Source organism: Eufriesea mexicana, unplaced genomic scaffold, assembly GCF_001483705.2.
Source record: "Eufriesea mexicana isolate 0111107269 unplaced genomic scaffold, ASM148370v2 scaffold611, whole genome shotgun sequence".
Taxonomy (NCBI): Eukaryota; Metazoa; Arthropoda; class Insecta; order Hymenoptera; family Apidae; genus Eufriesea; species Eufriesea mexicana.
In genome coordinates, this window is record NW_016908771.1 from 388,180 (window position 1) to 407,995 (window position 19,816).

The window sequence follows — 19,816 nt, forward strand, 5'->3', positions numbered from 1 at the left end:
AATATGGAATTATAGGAGATTCGTGGTAGAGAAATACTTGTTCTTAATTTAACAGGTTTTGGGAGGAATTTGTCAATGTAAAATGAAATTCTGTTGTTTCATTTTGAAGATTTTGGTTGCTTATAAGGTGTGTGTTTTTAACCTGTAAGATAAATATAATAATAGAGAATTATAGGAGATTCGTGGCAGAAAAATATTTGTTTTTAACATGACTGGTTTTGGGAGGAATTTGACAATGTAAAATAAGATTCTATTGGTTGATTTGGAAAATTTTAGATGCTCACACAGCGTGTGTGTTTGTACGTATAGGATGATACAGGGAGACGTCGATATTTTGGATTTGTGTGAAAGAAATATAATGTATGTAGATGAGATAATAGTAACCTGTGTGGTAAATATAATAATGAAGAATTATAGGAGATTCGTGGCAGAAAAATATTTGTTTCTAACATGACAGGTTTTGAAAAGAATTTGTCAATGTAAAATAAGATTCTATTGTCTTGTTGTTGTAGAATAAACTTATTTTAATAATTATTCTATTTAATAATTATAGAATAAGTCTATTTCGAAATTTTGTTTGTTCAAGTTATTGAAGGTAATGAAAATGTAGAAGTGTAATAGTACAATATAAATTATTTCATACTAACTTCCTTTCGTTGCAAAATAAAAGGAATCTGATAACATCAAGTCCTCATAAATACACTTTTCCCCTAATACCACAAACCATTTTCATTTTTCTTAATCGCACATGTTATTTCCAAAAAATATGAATCTAGTTCTAGTAGAATCAAAAAATAATCCTATTTTCACTAAGAAATTTCGGAGTAGCCCCTATTTATGGTGCATTTGGAATACTAGAATGCCACAATATAGAAACAAAATGGCGCACGACGTACGAACTTAAAAATAACCCGACCTTTCACGTTACCTCTTACTTCACTGGCACCCAAGTAACCATCAAACTCTCGAAGGAATTTCTACCCAGTCCTCCATCTTTGATCGCTCTGTCTCATGCACGGACTTCCATGGAAAAAAATCCCCACTGAAATTCCGCTCGAGATAATCGAGTTAACCCCTTGCCCTATAATTCAGTTCAACCTTTATCGCGTATCAAGGATCAACACGGCGAAGGCAGCTCCTATCCGAGTTCAATCTCGAGTCCGACTTTAATTCCGTATTATAAAGTGGATTACCGAATACAAATCGCGTACGATATTTCACTGCCTCGCTGCGAACCTAGCGGCCGAAGTGCGAAGTAACCGCGAGGGGTTGAATTCGCGACGAAAAATAACCAGCCCCTACTTTCCCCTTACGAAAATCCGAAATCCCAAGAAAACCAATTCGCGATTTCTACTACGATCCTCTCGATCACCCACGTGATACGGCCATCACGAGCTTCGGAACGCCTCGAGGAACGTCTGAATTTCGAAGATCCCTTTTCTACTCGCGGAAGGTGGAGCAGGCCGAAATGTATGTATTCGGATCGGCGTTTCCTGCGAGAGGCCGTGTCGGCGAAGGAAGCGACGATGATGGATGACTCGAAATATCAGAGCAATCGAACTGAAATATTATTTTTAGCGCGGCCCTCTCGCGCCGTGCCCGATCCATATTTTACCGCGGCGATGCGCCGCATTTATCACCCTATTAAAATTGATTCGCGCGCGCAAATTGCACGCTGTCTTCGGAGATCGTGTACCACGGCCAGCCAAAAAGGCCGGCAAAAGGCTGCCACTATGGCCGTGGTGGACTGTCGGGTTCCGCGCGATTCGCAAACGTCGGGGCCGGGTACGGGCCTCGGACATGTGTGTTAAAGCGGAATTTCGCCAACGCGGGGTAAAACGAACGTGTAATTATTTTCTCATAAACTGGTCGGCGGGGATTGGTGGAATTTTTCTCGAAATCTCGCGAGCCGAAACGACGCTCAGAGCGTGCGGGATGGAGGGTACATTTGCTTCCGTTGGTTAACACGTTGTGACTGCCATGGTGGTCATGGGTCACCGTCTACTCAATAGGCCCGTGGTGATCCTGTTATACTAATTTTTCAAATTTATTTTTGTTCCATTTCAAGCCTTTCTTGAAAATTTGAATGACGTAGATAAATAGAGAACTTTGAATAGAGGACTATTGGGATTACGGGCGAAGGGAAGTAACTATCGTTCTTTATAATTATTTTTATTCTATTCTATGAATGATTGTCTACTCAATAGGACAATAGTGGTCTAACGATACCAATTTTTTAATTTTATTTTTATTTTATTTCAAGCCTTTTTTGAAAATTGAATGACGTAAATAAATAGAGAACTTTGAATAGAAGACTATTATAGGTTTATGGGTAAAGGGAAATAACTATCGTTCTGTATAATTATTTTTATTATATTCTTAGGAAGGTATACCAAGGTATAGAGACAAAACTAGAGTGATGGAAAAGGGTATGCAATTGCAGCTCGTCTTGGTTCCCTAATTCTGAAGTAAACATTTTACGCATAGTTCAAAGACACATCTATTTCCCCTAAGAGATTGATTTTTGTGAATACGTTGAGACGTATCTAATTTTCAACAAAGACTTTAATAATTTGCACCATATTTGATAATTAATTAATCGTTATATCGTGAGAATAATGGAAGCTTTATGAGCCCTTGAGCGTATCATGTGAACAGTGCGTGGCAGTCAAAGTGTTAAGAAAACGAAATGCATTATTCGAGGGGGATGAAATTAATTAAAAAGTGAGACGGAGACCTTGGAGAGGGGGATGAATAAGGGAAACGACGATCCTGTTTAATTTTATAATGATATCTTTTATTATCATCCATTTCCATGTCCACTTATGATCGGTTTTACTGCTTAATCCGTGGAAGGGTGGGGGTTGAACGAAAACGCGAGCGGCCAGAACAGGATGAAACAATTCTGTGTTTTGCGTTGTGTCTGTGTGAACGAATGTACACGATCATCATCTTCTCTCTCTCTCACTCTCTCGTTCCTTTTTTTGTCGCTTTTCTCCATTTTCTCTTCCTCCTCATCCTCGGGTTCTCACGTTCGAGGATCGCGTGGTTAATCATACGTTCAGAGTCGGATAAACAACGTGTGTCTCGATAGTGTCCGTGTATGCGTGTACGTGTCGGTGTATACGTGTGTACGATTATCGTAAGCGCGCTATGTACAAAGAAGTCCTCGTGTAAACGATCGCGGCTCCCTAAATGCGATTTATTATTTTTATACAAACCAGACGACTGGCGCACTATTAAATATTCCCGCTGTCGAGTCTGAGGTGAAAATGAAAGATCTTACGCGTCGCTAGCTAACGCACCTAATCTCGTAACCATTTACACTATCGTTTCCACCGACGACGCGAGCCACCCCTATTTTGGTTCGCTTACATCCGTAGAGTACCTAGTAGAAATTACGGTTAACGTTAACGGTTCTGCTGGAAAAATCATCGAACTTCCTCCGAGAATCATTCATCCACGTTCTCGTCGAACGTTCGTCACGTATACTCCAAAGTAAGGGAAGCAACGAAGACGCGTCGGGATCGAAAATGAGCGAATACAATTGCTCGGAATGCACGTATCGAACGAAATTTCGTCGACGTTCGACGAATCGTTCGAATATTTTCGAGATTTCCACTGTGAGAAATGTCCGAAAATATATCCCAACGACGTCGAGGAACGAGACGAACTTCCGACAAAGTTCCGCCATTTTTTCACCAAACGGGAACAGGTTCTTCGTCGTCCCCTAAATGCGAATCGTTCGCGTATTCACGACAGTCCATTTTGTCCTTAGTCACGATCGACACTCTCGATGTCTCTTTCCGTCCCTCTCCTCTCCTCTCCTCTCCTCTTCGCGGAAATTTCCCGGTTAAATTACTCCGCGCGTCGCACCAGGTTCGCATATGTACACGCGTTCTTTCACTAGGAATTATTGCTCGTGAATAGTGCTGCCTCTCGACGCGTCGCACTTGGAAATACTTAATTACGCGAACTATCCTTCCTCTCGAGCGGCGAACGTGTCACGATGGTTTACAAAGAGATACGGAAGCGGTGGCGTCGCTACTGTCGCTGCCACGGAGGATCGTTCGCGAGACAATATGGCGTCGCGTCGGGCACACGCGAACTCGGGTTATTCGTTCGGTTCGGACCGGTCCGATCATCGCGGAATTTTAACTACTGTGATATCATAGAAATCGTCTTCTCTTTTGTTAAATTTATAGAAAGATTGCACTTGCACCTTTTATTTTCTTCTATTCCTTTATTTCTAATTTATTTACACGCACACTCTGCCACCTCGGTGTCGAATCGCACTGCTCCAACTCATCCGCCGGCCCTTAAGACGCGTTTCCAACGAACTCCTCTCGTAGTTCGTCGGTACCGGTGAAGCAATCATTGGTTACGGACGGAGATGATTGTAGTGGCCGGCGTGAAGATCGTTCAGAACCTTCCCATCCTTCGTCGGATTGACATCTCGAAGCGTGCCCTGTCAACCTCGTTTAAAACGAGGCTTCCCGGGATTCTCGACATCTCGTGGTCATCAACGGTGTATATATTCGAAGAGTGCACCATGCAGGAACTCTGACTCGAACCGAGGAAGCAGAGGATCATTTCTCAACCTCGAAACTCGACTCGCGCCATCATAGCCAATCGTAGATTCCGTCTCTCGTGTCTCAGCTTCACGCGTCGTCCAGTTTCTGCCAATTTTTTCGCGAAATTTTCCTTCACAAATGAAAACAGTCTTTCGTACTTCCTCCTGTCTGGACCATGAAGGTCTCCAGCCTCTTCCATCCCGCGTCACTGTGATCGAAGCACACCCAAAGCCACAACCACTGTCTCTTTCTCGCACACGCGATCATCCTGGACGATGAGCACGCCGTTGCGTCATCAGTACAACGCGTTCAGCAGACACTGCTCGTCGCTCCAGTCCAGCTGACAAGGATTCTCCGTCTCGTGAACTCAGCTGAGCTGATAGTACTCCGGCGCGAAGTCGTTGGCCAGGTTCGTGAGGAAATTGAAGTCCGACGAGCTGTTGCTGTTGTCCGCCGACGGTGGCGGTGCCGAGGTGTGCACTGGTTCCGCGTAGAAGTTGCCATAGTTGTAAGAGTCCGCGTTACCCTCGGCCTGAGCGGCGCTTCCGGGTGGAGTGATCACGGCGGCCGTAGCTGCGGCGATGGCGGTCGCCGTGGTGGTCATGCCTGGCGCTGGGAACGGGTCTGGCGAGGACACGTAGCTGTTGGGAATGTTGGACGCTTCGCCACCCTGATGGACGTGGAGTTGACTGGTCTGCTCGTAGTAGGCGTTCGGGTGACACTTGGTGCCGGCTCGATAGTCGCCGGAACTTGGGTGCATGGGTGGCTGGTGCGTGACGTAGCCCTCTGCCGTGTGTTGCTGCTGATGCTGCTGCTGCTGCTGGATGTCGTTGTAGTAGTGTTGACCGGTTTGCACCGACACCGCAGCGTGGCCGTGGGTAGCTAGATTCTCGCTGGTGGCGTGATAGTTCCCGCTGCCGGGGTAGCCATAGTTGCCTGGCGCCATGTAGCTGTCCGTTGTCTGGTCGTGTTGAGCGGAGTAGCCCTGACTGGTGCTGTAAGCGTTGCTACCTTGCATGCTTCGGTGATAAGACGCGTGATAGGGTGGGCCAGCTTGAGGGTACCCGTTGTACTCTCCGCCGGTGTTGGCGTACTGGTTTTGTTGCTGATGGAACTGCATGCTGGAGTTGTACATGGTCCTGGAGGCTGCACCGGTCGTCGCACGGACGTGGTGTCCCACTCTGGATCCTAATACTTGGTTCTGCCTGGCGTACAGGGGATGAACTTCACCTGGATAGGTAATCCTGGGTTGCTGATAGGTGTCTCTGGAACAGTAGTTGTTTTGGGATTGGGTCTGCTGTGTGGCTGGCGGTACAGTTTGCCTGTTAGGTACTCCGTTTCTGTAGTCGATGGCCGACGTCGACTGGTAGACGCTTTGCTGTTGGAAATGCGGCTGCTGGTTGTTGCTGATGTTCCTAGCTCCGTGAGGGGACATGGTGCCCGCATTGGTAGAGCCGTGCATCATGGGAGCAGCCACGGAGCTGGTCGACGAGGGAGAACTCCTGGGTCTCTGCATGTAAGCTGCATGCGTGGCCTGGATTCCCAAGGGACTTCCCTGTTGCAGTTGAACTGACACTGGAGTCCCGGGTGTGGAAGACGGCGTGAGACTTCTGGTCGAATTCTGACCTGGCAGCACGGGTGTGCTGACGGTGGAATCGGGCATTGCCAGAAGGACGCCGTTGCTGTTGACCGAGCATAGCTCCTTGGTGTTGGCCGACGGAGACTTCTTGCTGACGGATATCTGCTGTTTCCCGGGATTGGGACTCTTGTGGCCGCTCTCTACCTTTACCCTCACGTCGCTGGAGAGTTTCTTGGCAGCCACGCTAGGGGATGTCACCTCGCTACCGTCTTGGGATCTCGAGTCGTCGTCCGCTATCATCTTCTCGAACGAACTGGAGACGCTGTTCGTGCTGCCGACGCTGCTGGCTCCGTTGCTGTTCGCGTTGAAAGCTGGATTACTGTTGTTGTTATTGTTCGTCGCTGTCGGCGTGTTGTTGTTGTTATTGCTGCTCCGGCGCCCCGACGAGCTCAGCTCGGTCACGTCGCCGGACAGTGTGCTGCCTACGTCGCTCACGCCAGAGATATCACAGTTGTGGCAGCTCTTCTTCTCGTCGCTGTCAATAGCTAGCATTTTCTCGCCCTTGGACTTCTCCATTCCGTCGGACGTCGAGCCGTCCTTCTCGTCGCCGTCCTCCTTGCTCAGTGTTTGACGTTTATGCTTCATCCTCCGGTTTTGGAACCAGACTTTCACCTGGAATCAACGGAACAAGCGTTTCGCTGACAGTTGTCAGGGAAATGGACGAGAAGAACGGGATACAAGGTACGAATTCGGGGATTTTCTTCTTCCACTCTCGGTATCGTTCTCACCTGCCTTTCCGTGAGGTCCAGGGACGCGGCGATCTCGATTCTTCGCGGTCTGCACAGGTACTTGTTGAAGTGGAATTCTTTCTCTAGCTCGAGCAGCTGCGTGTTCGTGTAAGCCGTCCGCAATCTCCTTGGCAGGCCATTTTCTGCAAAAGGTAACACAGTTGTTCCCTCAGTCGCTTTATTCTCTCGTGCTGCGCTATATTTATAATCGAAACGTTAGGGCCCCGTCTTATCAGAGCGGAAATACTCTTCGCGAGCACGGAGAGCGTGCTATCTAATTGCAAATCTCAGATTGTAAATCTCGTTCGGCTGCTACTCGTGTAAATGCGCACTGGATAAGTCACGCGGTCTACTAATAAAGGTTACATTCAGATCCGCTAATTAGTCACCTAATCGCCGTGCTAATGAAAGCTGATTAGAAATTATAATTGGCCAGCCTGCTCACCGGGCATTAACATAAATCTACACGGGTCTTCTAAGACGACCGACGAGAGTATGGTTCCATGATTCTCACAATGGAAAGGATTCCAGCGTACCCCGATCGGTAGCCCCTTATTCCCCTTACCGTTACGCGATCCTGGCATTTATGTTATAATCACGAAATTCCTCATTTCTGATTCTTTCTTTCCCACCGTGTAACGAAAGCTTTCCGCGACATCGATGATCACACAGGGTTCACCCAATCGGACCTAAACCATTGCTGCGGCATCAGGACCGAACGTCCCTAGTCAAATGAAGGACTTGATTCGTATGCACTCGTTATCACCTAGTCACCATTTGGGTGAACTTTAGCGAGGGTCAATATACCACCCTTACGACGATAGGCATAAAGACCCAAATTATTTAAACATCTACCACCAACGAAGGACGTCGAAGCTATCACACACCCCAATATTATTCACAACCAACAGGAAGAAACACACCCACCACTTACATTTCACATCCACCAATCAGAAGACATACAAAACTTATAAAACCACCGAGACAGCAGTCATGACAGAGTTCTCCCAAAAATCCCACGAAAACAGGACAAGCATCACGACCAGAAGCATCACGACCAGACTATCGGTCAAGACCTACGACGATCAACTCAGCGCGAGAGACAGTAACACGTCAGAACTCTTTAGCTCAACCCAATCCAGGTCTAGCTCTATCAAGAGCTAGTACATTAAGTTCCACGTCGATCCCCTGGAGCCAGCCCAGACTAGGATCAAAAGGTGCTAACTTTTGGTGCTAAATTCTCCTCCATCTTTGGACCTAACCTTTGGGAATTCCAAGAAGCAGCACCTACGACGATCAACTCAGCGCGAGAGACAGTAACACATCAGAACTCTTTAGCTCAACCCTATCCAGGTCTAGCTCTATCAAGAGCTAGTACATTAAGTTCCACGCCGATCCCCTGGAGCCAGCCCAGACTAGGACCAAAAGGTGCTAACTTTTGGTGCTAAATTCTCCTCCATCTTTGGACCTAACCTTTGGGAATTCCTGTTGTTACAATTGGTTTTAATAAAACTCCGAGTTTTATGAACACTTCGTCACTGGGCCTGCACGAAACGGCAAGCAAAACGGACTGGGCACTTAACGCGTTAATTTAGAATGGGTCGCACGCTAGCAACATTGTCGCACCGGCGTAAAAGGGCCTTAGAGCCGAGTTGCAGTGTTCGGGACGTTCCCATCCTAACCGTCCAACCCACGACTAGGAATACGGTTTAAGGAAGAGGCGCGAGAGTCAAAGGGGTGAGCCCTTGCACCGAATCTCGCAAACCTTGCCACCCCTAAACAGCCATTGAACGAGAGCCGCGGTATCCGGCAAAAGCGAACGTTCGCTTTTTGCTCGATTATGGCACACTCAAACGGCCGCTTAATTAATGATCATTTAGGCGTCTCGCAGAGGGCCGGAGCCGGAAGCCGATGGCGCGAACAATGCGCTAGTCGAAGACGCCCCATGTGGACTCGGCCGGTGTTGAGCCGTCGTTCCATCGAGTTACACCGTTCCTTGGGAACTTTCGGCCAAGTTCTCAGCCGGCGGTATTCCGTGTCGATGCGAAACATCTCTGGTAATTATTATCTGGTAAGAAACTTGTCGCGAGATAACGAGGGAAGCCGCGGCTAAGGAAGAGGAAGGAACGGTCGCGATCGTTGGAGGATCCGAGGTAAGAAGCCAGCGTTATTACAGCTACCTCCCGCTCCCCCGGCTAGGGCGTATAGTAATTTTCGTGCTGGAACGATGTAAACAATCATTAATAGTCCGCTATCGTAATTACAGGATTTTACCGGGCGGCTGACACGCGGGTAATATTTCAATCAAAGTCTATATGCTTGCACATTCGAGCTCACCGGCTCTAGCGCGCGATAGTCAGCCTCGAGAAGCTCGCGCGAGCAGGGAATATTTAAATGGCCGCCGCGCTGCTTGATGCAAAATTCAGCCAGGAAAGCGTGCGGCCGATAAAGCAACGGCAATTAACTCGACGCGTTCGCGGGAATCGATTTTTCCACACCCACCACCACCGCCGTTGTAGCAACACGACGTTTTTCTTCGCTGCCATTTTTTCTTCCCTCGCTCTTTTTCCTCCATTTTGTCCGGCTCTTTTTTCCTCTTCCTTTTCGCTCAAGTTCCTTTTTCCACGACGATGACGAAATCGCAGTCGCGTAACTGCCGCCGCACGCTTTGTGTGAAAATCATAGTGGCTCGCCTTGGACATGACGTTTAGAGCGTTTGCGATTGTTCACTAGCCGCCAGTAATTGAATCGTTCCTTCTCGGAACGCGATTTTTTCCCTTCCTTTTTCGTTCCACCGAGAGCAGAGGACCTTGATTGCCGCGTGGGTGAATCGAAAGGACACGCGAGCTGCCTGCGGCCATTTCGTTACTCTTATTCCCGGTTCTCAGATGGTGCATACTTTGATTTAGGTGTTCGAATAGTTCCCACGTTCTTTCCTCAAAATTTTTGGCGAGAAACGAAGCCTTGAATCCTTTCATCTAAGGTCCATATTGATATTACTACTCTAGGAGGTGTCAAAGTGTCAAACTTGTTTAGGAATTGTAATCTTTGCCGTTTCTAAAAATATAGTTCCTTCTGACAAAATGAATATCGGCGGGAATGCAATTCTCAACACTCTTCGAGCTGCCCTTTTAACGATGGGCCTTCTTTGTTAACCACTTGCACTGGCAAGAAATTTGCAGACGCGTGTTCCAGAACGGTGCAATGTTTCTGTGACAATTGCCTGACGACGTGTATACCACGTGGTTGGCGATTCCGTGACAAAAGCATTACGACGTGCATGGCACGTATTTCCAGCGCAAGTGGTTAACCCTGTCCCGTATTTTGATGAGTCCGACTCGTGATGTGGATATTGGGCTAAACATGTGTATCACGTGCCAGACACGTGAACAGAATATTTTTTTAAATATACTTTTAAAACTGTCACCTATTATAAAATATAACATATTTATAGTATTTATAAAAAGAAAAAGGATTAGAGTTTACTTTCACAACAGTAATATCGCGTAAAACTGACTATTCCGAGCATAAATCTGGTCTGTTTATCGCGCGTTGACGCCTACCGTTTGGACCCGGATTTCGTCGAGCTAAATGGCACGGGAAGGGGTTAATACATTGTTAGTATCACCGTCCTACAATAACATATAGCATTATTATTAATTAATATATAGGAATAGGATAATATAGTAGGAATGAAAAGTGATCCCTCTTCCTCACCCCTATCATCGCCCCGACTAATAGACGAGCAGTTCGATCACGCGACAACGAATTTTCCAGCCAGTCGACCGTTTCGTACAACATAACCGATCACCTGGGTATCCTAATACCCATTCTTCCAATCGCGAGCTCGTTGCAGGGGTTGGCTGTGTTTCCTCTGGTGCCGGGAAGGGAAGAGGACAAAGAGGAAGATGAGGAAGAGAAGACCAAGAGCCAGCGTAGGATGTGACGCGGTAGGAGGGTGCAGGGGGTGCTCCGTTTCGGAGGGCTGAGATGCTAAACTACCCCATGGCGTGCGAGTGGATCGGAGAGCGGCGGCCGAGGGGTGGTTCGCGCCGCGATGAGTCGTCAGGGGTCGAAGGAGAGCCGAGGAAGGGCGAGCGAGATAAAAAAGAAGCGGAGGGTGAAGGATGGACGCCACGAGGGCGGCAGGGGTGCAGCTAAGTCTGCACGTGGGGTTTTCATAGAGTAACCGAGGCCAGGGGTGGAAGCGTCGCGTGAGTGACACGGCCCTTATCGATATTTCCATCTTGGGATTTGCCCTGGCGAGCCGTCGATACTTCTATAGGATGCTTCGATAGGCTTCGTCGACTGTGCCAACGCTGTTTGCGTTTTCTTTGCGAGAAATGCGTGTTTAGAGGAAGTGGTAATTTGGCGCTTCTCCGATTGCGATCTGGTAACGATATTTCAATATCGAAGTCGATCAGTGACGGCTGTGAATAAATTAATTTCATAAAATATAATTTTTCTCCAGAATCGATTTATGGAAATGAAGTAGGATATATAGTGATGTTATATTGGACGATGCGAATGGAGCCATTATCTTAGCCGATTGTGGATTAGAGGGGTGAGTTTACTGAGGGAGGATCATCTTGTCAGTGTTCATTTTGTGGAGAATCAAATGTCATGGAATTTTTTAATTAATTTTTTGGTTATGACAGAAAGCTCGTTGTTATGAGAGATTTGTTAGAAATATACCCAGTGTCGCTGGAAATTTTTAACTAATTTTTTAGTCATGGTAGAAAGCTCGTTGTTGTGAGAGATTTGTCAAAAATATACCTAGTGTCACTGGAAATTTTTAATTAATTTTTTGGTTATGATAGAAAGCTCGTTGTCATGAGAGATTTGTCAAAAATATACCTAGTGTCACTGTAAATTTTTAATGAATTTTTTGGTTATGATAGGAAGCTCGTTGTCATGAGAGATTTGTTAGAAATATACCCAGTGTCACTGGAAATTTCGTTTAATTTTTGTCACGTTAGAAAAGAATTTGTTCAAACTTATTACTAAATCTAGTAGATCCAATATCCCTAGAATTCTAAGAAATTCTAAGTTTCTTTCCATACCAGGAAAATTTGTAAGAACGAGGGATTTATTCTATTACCAAGTCTATTCAATGTACACCTAATGTCCCTAGAACTCTCACATTCAATTTTTCTTTCACAATGGACAAATTGCAATAACGAGTTAGGTCAGATTCATTATTGAATCTGATAGATGAACATGTCCTCAGAGGTCTCACACTTAATTACCTTCCACAATAAGAAAATTTGTAGCAGCAAGGAATTTGTTCGGATCTACTATCACACCTGCCAGATCTACATACTGTGACCCTAGAGCTCCCATATATAATTCTTTCTCATGATAGGAAAACTTACAGTAAGAGGAACTTGTTCAGATTTATTATCGAGCTTGTTAGATGTGTATCCGATCACCGTACGACGCTCATACTTAATTTTTATCTCATAACAGACAAATTGCTGTAATTAGGAGGTTCAGAACTGTTACTGGATTTGCTAGATGAACATCCAGTGATATTGAGGTTAACATATTTAATTTTCATCTCGTGAGAGACGATTTGCAACGACGAGAAGGCTGTTCAGATCTATTATAGAGTTTGTTAGATGAATTTTTGGTATTATTGGAATCTTTTCACTGATTTCACAAAATTTATGATAGTAACAAGTTTGTTCCAAGGGTCCATAATCTTCAGTATGTTTCTTTTATACAGAAATTAGGGATCAAAGCATACGCTTCTCAATTTGCAATCATTTCCTAGATCTTCTTTCGAGTATGCTAAATAAAATTTCATCATCACTACAACCTCTTCACCTATTTTTCATTCCACAAAATCTACATAAGCTAGAAGGTAGTCCAATTATATTTCCAAGTGCCCACAATGCCTAATCTGTTAATTTCTCAACAAACTTAAGAACCAAAGCACACGCCTCTCAGTATGCAACCACTTTCCAGGTCTACTTTCGAGTCTACTAAATAAACCTTCAACATAAGTACACTCTTTTTACTTATTTTTCATCTGACAGATTTCACAAGCTACCAGAAGTTCGTCCAATTACATATCCAAGTGTCCACAATCCCCAGTCCGTCAGTTTCCCAGCAGACTCACGAACGAAATCATCCACTGCCTCCTCGCGACCCGAAAAATGCCAAGCTACCCATGAGGCGGCGCTCGCTAGCCCCATGGACTGGGAACAAAATCGAAAATCCCATCGACCAACGCGATTCTTCCTCCTCTCTCACAGCGTGTCGCGTATTCGTTAATTACGCTGCTTAAAAGTCAAGGTCGGGCTGCCTATTAACGCGTCACCAGCCGACATTTACGCTCGGAGCCGTAGACGTATCCTTGTTCCATCGGGCCGGTGCAATAACGGAACGCTGCAGCCGACCATAAATCATCCGGGCTCCTATGAAATTAGCGGCACTGTGTTTTCGTGCGAATTCAACGGAGGAGCCTACGCCGTGGCCAGAATTTATAGAACTCCGATAAAACGAGCTTTAGGTGAAGTCTGACTTAACGCGGCACGCTTCACTGACTCCTCTTCTCCGTCCTCCGCGTTCCTCTTTTCCCTACCGTTGCTCTCCTCCTTTTTTCCATGTTCCACGACCATAGGATCGATTCTCTCGTCCCATTAAGTATCGCGCGCCATCGTTATCGCGACTCCCATCTCGGCCCGATATTGCTCCAGCGACGATAACGCAAAAATCGGCGAGATTCTTGGCAGCCATTGGCAGCAACTTGCAAATTTTTCTGTTTACTCGGGAAAATCCCGGTCATATCGGTATCCTTTCGGCAGGATTTCCGTGTTAACGAGGTTCTTGCCACGCGAGAGGCGCTTTTTTCGGATTAATCGCCGGTGATCAGGCGTGAAGAACTTCCCGTTTTTTGGCCACCGGCGAGGATCTTCGCGGGGTTTTCTTGAACGAGCCGCTTTCAAGCTGTAAAAAGCGTGGCGAGGTGCTCGATTAACAGGTGCATTGACTTGTTACGATGTTAAACGCTGTTGCGTAATTGGACCCTGTCGTTGCGAGAATAATACCCCTTCTCGCGGCTGATGCTATCGGCGTGTCTCGTAATCGCTGCACGAAATGGCGGTCGGAGAACGCGCAGCTGACAATAACCATTAGAACCTATGATGATACTATCATGTCTCCATTTCCTGTAAAAATCATTACAGTCTGGGGTGTGAGACCGGTCAGTTGGTAGACAGGATGACATTGATATATATATATTCCATCTTTGACATTTTTCAGAATTATTCTAGTAGATTCCTGATGGTGTGTTATGACATGGTAGTAGGATAGGTTGCGATGAATTTTCTTTTAATTTCTGTTAAATAATTAATACGAATCCTGCGTACACGTTAGATATTTAATACTCAGTATGTCTTGTTCACTGTCAAAATTGTACAGATAGTTTCTAACACTAATTGCGTCATTTATGACAGTAAGTAGAACTGTGCACATAGTCAACACAGGAATGAGTATATATATAAATAAATTTCATTTCCTTTAAAAATTATTACAGTCTGGGGTGTAAGACCGGTCAGTTGGCAGACAGGATGACACTGATGTATATATATTTCACTCCATCTTTGACATTTTTCAGAATTATTCTAGTAGATTCCTGATGGTGTGTCATGACATGGTAGTAGGATAAGTTGCGATGAATTTTCTTTTAATTTCTGTTAAATAGTTAATACGAATCCTGCGTATACGTCAGTTATTTATTACTCAGTATGTCCTGTTCACTGTCAAAATTGTACAGATAGTTTCTAACACTAATTGCGTCATTTATGACAGTAAGTAGAACTGTGCACACAGTCAACACAGGGATGAGCATATATATAAATAAATTCGAATGCTCCACGGAGATTAGAGAACGAGTGTTGTAATTTCAATAAGTATAGTTGGAAATATATGGTTTACTTAACATCTTCGTCCAGGATATCGTCTACGTATTTCCATAATAAGGAAATCGAGCCAAACACAGTATATGATTATCACGGACGAGAGGTATGCAGGAAGGACTGAACGTAAACAACAGGGGTCAGGCTCATGGTTCATTTTGGTCGACGTCTTTCTTCAGTTACGTGTTATTCTTCGTAGTGTTCGGATGAAGTGGTTCGACGTGTCGACTTTCCTGTTGCTTATTGCACGCGCCATTGGAAATTCAATTGTAAGGTAAGGAATAAACCGAAATTCGTCAAAAATTCGTGTGATCTATTTCTATGATGATGTCAGAGAAGGTAGACCTATATCATTATAGTCAAGACCAGTTCTTGAGCTGCATAGAATATTTACCCCTTTGTGCTCGACGATTTTTTGGCTATAGAAGGATAGTAGTTGAAAAATTTTCTGCTATAAGGCTGATGTTATTTTTGGAGCAGTAAATAAGAAATCGCATAATAACTATCACGTAGAATTATTTAATTTTAACACCTCACGCACTGTTATATTATTATAAATTTGATACATTAATTAATATCGTGTTTCGAAATTTTATCAAATGGTGACTGAAGAGCGCCTCTCGAGTGCAAAGGGTTAACATTGATCCTATGTCCGCACTAGAGCTATTCTGTGTCAATTCTCTTAGATCTTATTCGTATTTTATTTAAATCCCATTTGTGAATGTGACGTTCTCAAGTCAATGACGAAGATTCTTATAACATATTGTCGAGAATGTATCGGAGAAAATTGATCTATTAGCTCCAGATTTGACCAATGCAATGTCAACTAGTACCCCATGGAGGAATGTTTACGCGAATCTTCCATTGCGCGTTGTATTTTGTAAAATTTTCCAAAAGCTGAGGAATAATCTTGGTTTTCAGCGCGAAATCCCAGCTGTCTTCGCTGGTAACCGCGCGAGCCATAATTAATTAGATCTTATTCGTATTTTATTTAAATCCCATTTGTGAATGTGACGTTCTCAAGTCAACGACGAAGATTCTTATAACATATTGTCGAGAATGTATCGGAGAAAATTGACCTATTAGCTCCAGATTTGACCAATGCAATGTCAACTAGTACCCCATGGAGGAATGTTTACGCGAATCTTCCATTGCGCGTTGTATTTTGTAAAATTTTCCAAAAGCTGAGGAATAATCTTGGTTTTCAGCGCGAAATCCCAGCTGTCTTCGCTGGTAACCGCGCGAGCCATAATTATTGAAACCGAATGGCCGTGTCGAGGGCCGAGGGGTGGCGGCGGAAGAACGAGAGCGTGCAGAAAAGAGAGGGTGGCGTGCTCGAAACTCGGCAAATCCCGCGCGTGGGCTTTTCAGAGGATAAGGGTGGTTAGAGGGGTGCGTGCCGGGCGAGATGGAAGTATCGCGTGATTGACGTGGGCCTCATCAGCATTTCGGTCTCGCGATTGGCTGGACGGACCTGTCAATCAGCCGATATTCCACGCCTATTGGTTGTGTCTCGTGCCATGCTGTGCACTGTCGTCCCTTTTCGAAACGACTGAACCACCGGCCTCGCGAATCTTTCTGCGAATCATGCTCGTGGTACTTTCGCTTTGGAAAAACCTGCGGGAATATTTAATATTAGCAACACTTTTTCGCATATAAATACAGCATACGGGATTTTTATATGCACATATAGACTGTCTATAAAGGGTTTATAAATAGGAAGCTCATCTTTGACAGTAATTAGGGTGGGATAATTCCTGTGCGAATAGTTGGACCTATTTGATGCCAAATTTAAGAACTTTATATTGGAATACATATTTCCAAGATCATTTACTGAAGAATAATTGGTAAATATTAACCCTTGGAAGAGAAATATTTTTAACTAGCTTACGAATAAGTATACAATAATTATTAACACTATGCACTCGAGAGGTGCCATTTAATCAGATTCCAAAGATCATTGTTAATTAATATCTCAAATTTAAAATTGTCCAACGACACGTGGAATATCGAGGTAAAATAATCCTACGTCTTACAATTAATTTGCTCTTCTTATTTGCCGTTTCGAAAATATCGTCGACTTTATGGCAGAAGGTCTTCGAATTGCTATGTTTCCGTAACGAAAAGATCGCCGAGTGTAAAGGGTTAATGTCTAATCGGGATTCATTTGTTTGGCGTCGGTAAGACTGTGTCCTACCATTTATAGTACCATTTGCCCATAATACAACACGGTGTCACTGGCATTTGCCTGATAATTTTCTCATGACACCAACGTGGTGTCACCGAAAAGCATAGTGTTAAAATACAAATATTAAATACAATAAATCGAAAGAAATTCCTTAAATATTCCTACCCAATGAGAGTAACCTAAAGAATAGGTTAGAACGATAATCCACGACGAAACCTCATTACAATCTCTCAAAGATCGCTACGATAATTCAGGTTTGCAAGCTAACTTTAAAATACACCCACACGCGCAACACATGAACGATTGAAAATATACAATACCTCAGAAACATCCTGCATCCTCGCAGAAGACACCCCTCAGCATCCAGGGTCCTTACATAATCCTCGTGAGGCATGTTTTAAGAGAAAGGTGGATCCCCGGACAAATTACTATTGAATATTAATCTTGTGCGATGTGGGCAACAATGCAGGCGATAAGTAGTAAAAAATGGAGTCGATATAACAAATTGAAAGTGTGCAAGTACGGGGAAGATCTTTAATCACGAACGACATCCTGCAACAATGGCTGTCTCATAAATCCAGCGGGCCCTAATCGACTGTATACTCCAGAAAGGAAAGGAAAAGCGAGGCAGGATTTTGCGGGCAAGAAGCAAGGCAAACATTCGCGGTGCCCTCCTCTCTCTCGCTTTCGAGGGCCGCGCTGTCGCTCGCGGATTACGCCTGGGTGTTGCGCGAACGCTGGAAAAGTTGAGAGACAGGCGAGAGGCGGCACTGGCGCGACGAAAGAGGAAACCGGCGGATAATGACGAAACGATGGACAAGAAATTACTGATATAAACTACCGAGGCGAAAGCTATTAACCTTTTGCACCGCGCGCGCTTTTTCAGACGCCAGAAATAAATGACGCCTCGCGCGGTGTGTGTCCGCGAAAGACGAACGCCGCGGAGAGGCGTTAGACGGACAAGAAAACGCGTCGCACGCGAAGCTTTGTTGCAACCGATGGAACGAAACGCGTCCTAAATCGCGATAACAAATAACGAGCGGGAGAGCCGCCTAAGTGATTCTTTCCTCGCGTACCACCCAGGGAATATATTAGTCATCGATGACGTAAGTGTCCGTAAGGAATGAAAATAAGAGGTCGGTACAAAGGCCGTGATTTATCGCTCGTCGCCGTTCGGACGTACGATTTCATTTTTTCTTTTTCCTTTTTTTTTTTTTTACTGATGGGATGTCGGAGGTCACTGCGTGCTCAGGATTCGTTGAAAGATTCGTCTCTTGATTCGACGGTGATGCAATTCGGACGTGGATTCTGTGAGAAGATTCGCTTTCGTGCAGGCCTTTTATTGGGGTTTTAATTGATAGATATTATTAAGAGTAATTTGCGAATTGCGAAATAGGGGACATTTTGAGTAATATAGGGAATTGTTTGGGTTTGTGGTAATATTTATTTTTGGCGGATTCTGTGAGAAGAGGTCGCTTTTATGTAGGCTTTTAGAAGGATTTTAATTGATTGATATTATTAGGGGTAATTTGCGAATTACGAAATCGGGAAAAATTTAAGTAATATAGGGAATTGTCTGGGTTTGTGGTAATACTTATTTTTGGTGGATTCTATGAGAAGAGGTTGCTTTCGTGCAGGTCTTTTATTGGGATTTTGATTGATAGATATTAAGGGTAATTTATGAATTGCGAAATAGGAGGAAAGTTCTAGCAATATAGGGAATTATCTAGGTTTCTGGTGATATTTATTGTTGGTGGATTTTGTAGAGAGAGTCTCTTTCATAAATTCCTTTTATAGGGTTTGTAATTGATAGATGTCATTAAGGGTAATTTATGAATTGCGAAATAAGGGAAAGTTCTAGTGATATAGGGAATTATCCAGGTTTCTGGTGATACTTATTGTTGGTGGAGCCTCTAGAGAGTACAAAAGTCGCTTTTGTGTAGTCCTTTCATAAGGATTTTAATTGATAAATATTATTATTAAGGGTAATTTATAAATTGCGAAATAGGGGAAATTTTTAGTAATATAGGGAATTATCTAGGTTTCTGGTGATACTTATTTATGGTGGTTTCTACGAGTAGAGTCGACTTCATTGGATTTTATTTAATATTGTTAGAGATACTTTAACAGTTATGCAAAGTAAGTCAAATTTTTAATAACATAAGGAATTATCTATCATTTCATTAATATTTATTTTTGGAAATAATGACGAGAGAAGGAATAATAAAATCTGTATACACTTGGACTGTGCACGCGAGTTCAATGTCTACGATGAGGAAAAATTTGAAGAAAAATATAATGCATTCGTAATAAGTTTTCGAAAAGTTTTACGAAACTTCGTGACACATCTGAAAGCACTATATTTTCCTCACTGTACCTCACGGAGGAGAGTGATTTCTTAATTGTTGCGAAGTCATGCTTCACTTGTAAAATCACCTAAATAACATTCGCAATAATCATTTCAACCTGAGAAGAGATGGAAATTTCCTTGTAACAATTCTCAAGCCGAAAGACAGACATTTCCCACGACCCTTGACCATTGACAATTGACAATTTTTAGAACCAATTACTTAAAAAGATTCTATCCTATCCTATACTGCATCACGCATACATAAGAAATTTCTCAAGCTTCGTCTACAACGATATCGCTCCTGTAAATTTCCCCATAAGTACCTAAAGTTCAAAAGAAACGATGCCAATTTCTAAGCAAACTTCTTTGCTTAATAACTCCAAACGCGAAAAGGTTTGTACCCTTTGGCCAT

The 19,816-nt window shown here is 44.0% G+C and overlaps 1 protein-coding gene across 1 annotated transcript in view; it reads right to left on the reverse strand.

Annotated features, from left to right (window-relative positions):
- Nucleotides 1–4,941: 4,941 nt before the first annotated feature.
- Nucleotides 4,942–19,816, reverse strand: part of LOC108546155 (homeotic protein proboscipedia) — a 64,537-nt gene continuing 49,662 nt past the window's right edge. The window contains exons 2-3 of the mRNA XM_017898096.1: nt 6,942–7,084; nt 4,942–6,825 (exon numbers count right to left, since the gene is read on the reverse strand). Of these exons, the coding sequence (XP_017753585.1) occupies nt 4,942–6,825; nt 6,942–7,084 (2,027 nt within the window). The remainder of the gene's footprint in view (nt 6,826–6,941; nt 7,085–19,816) is intronic.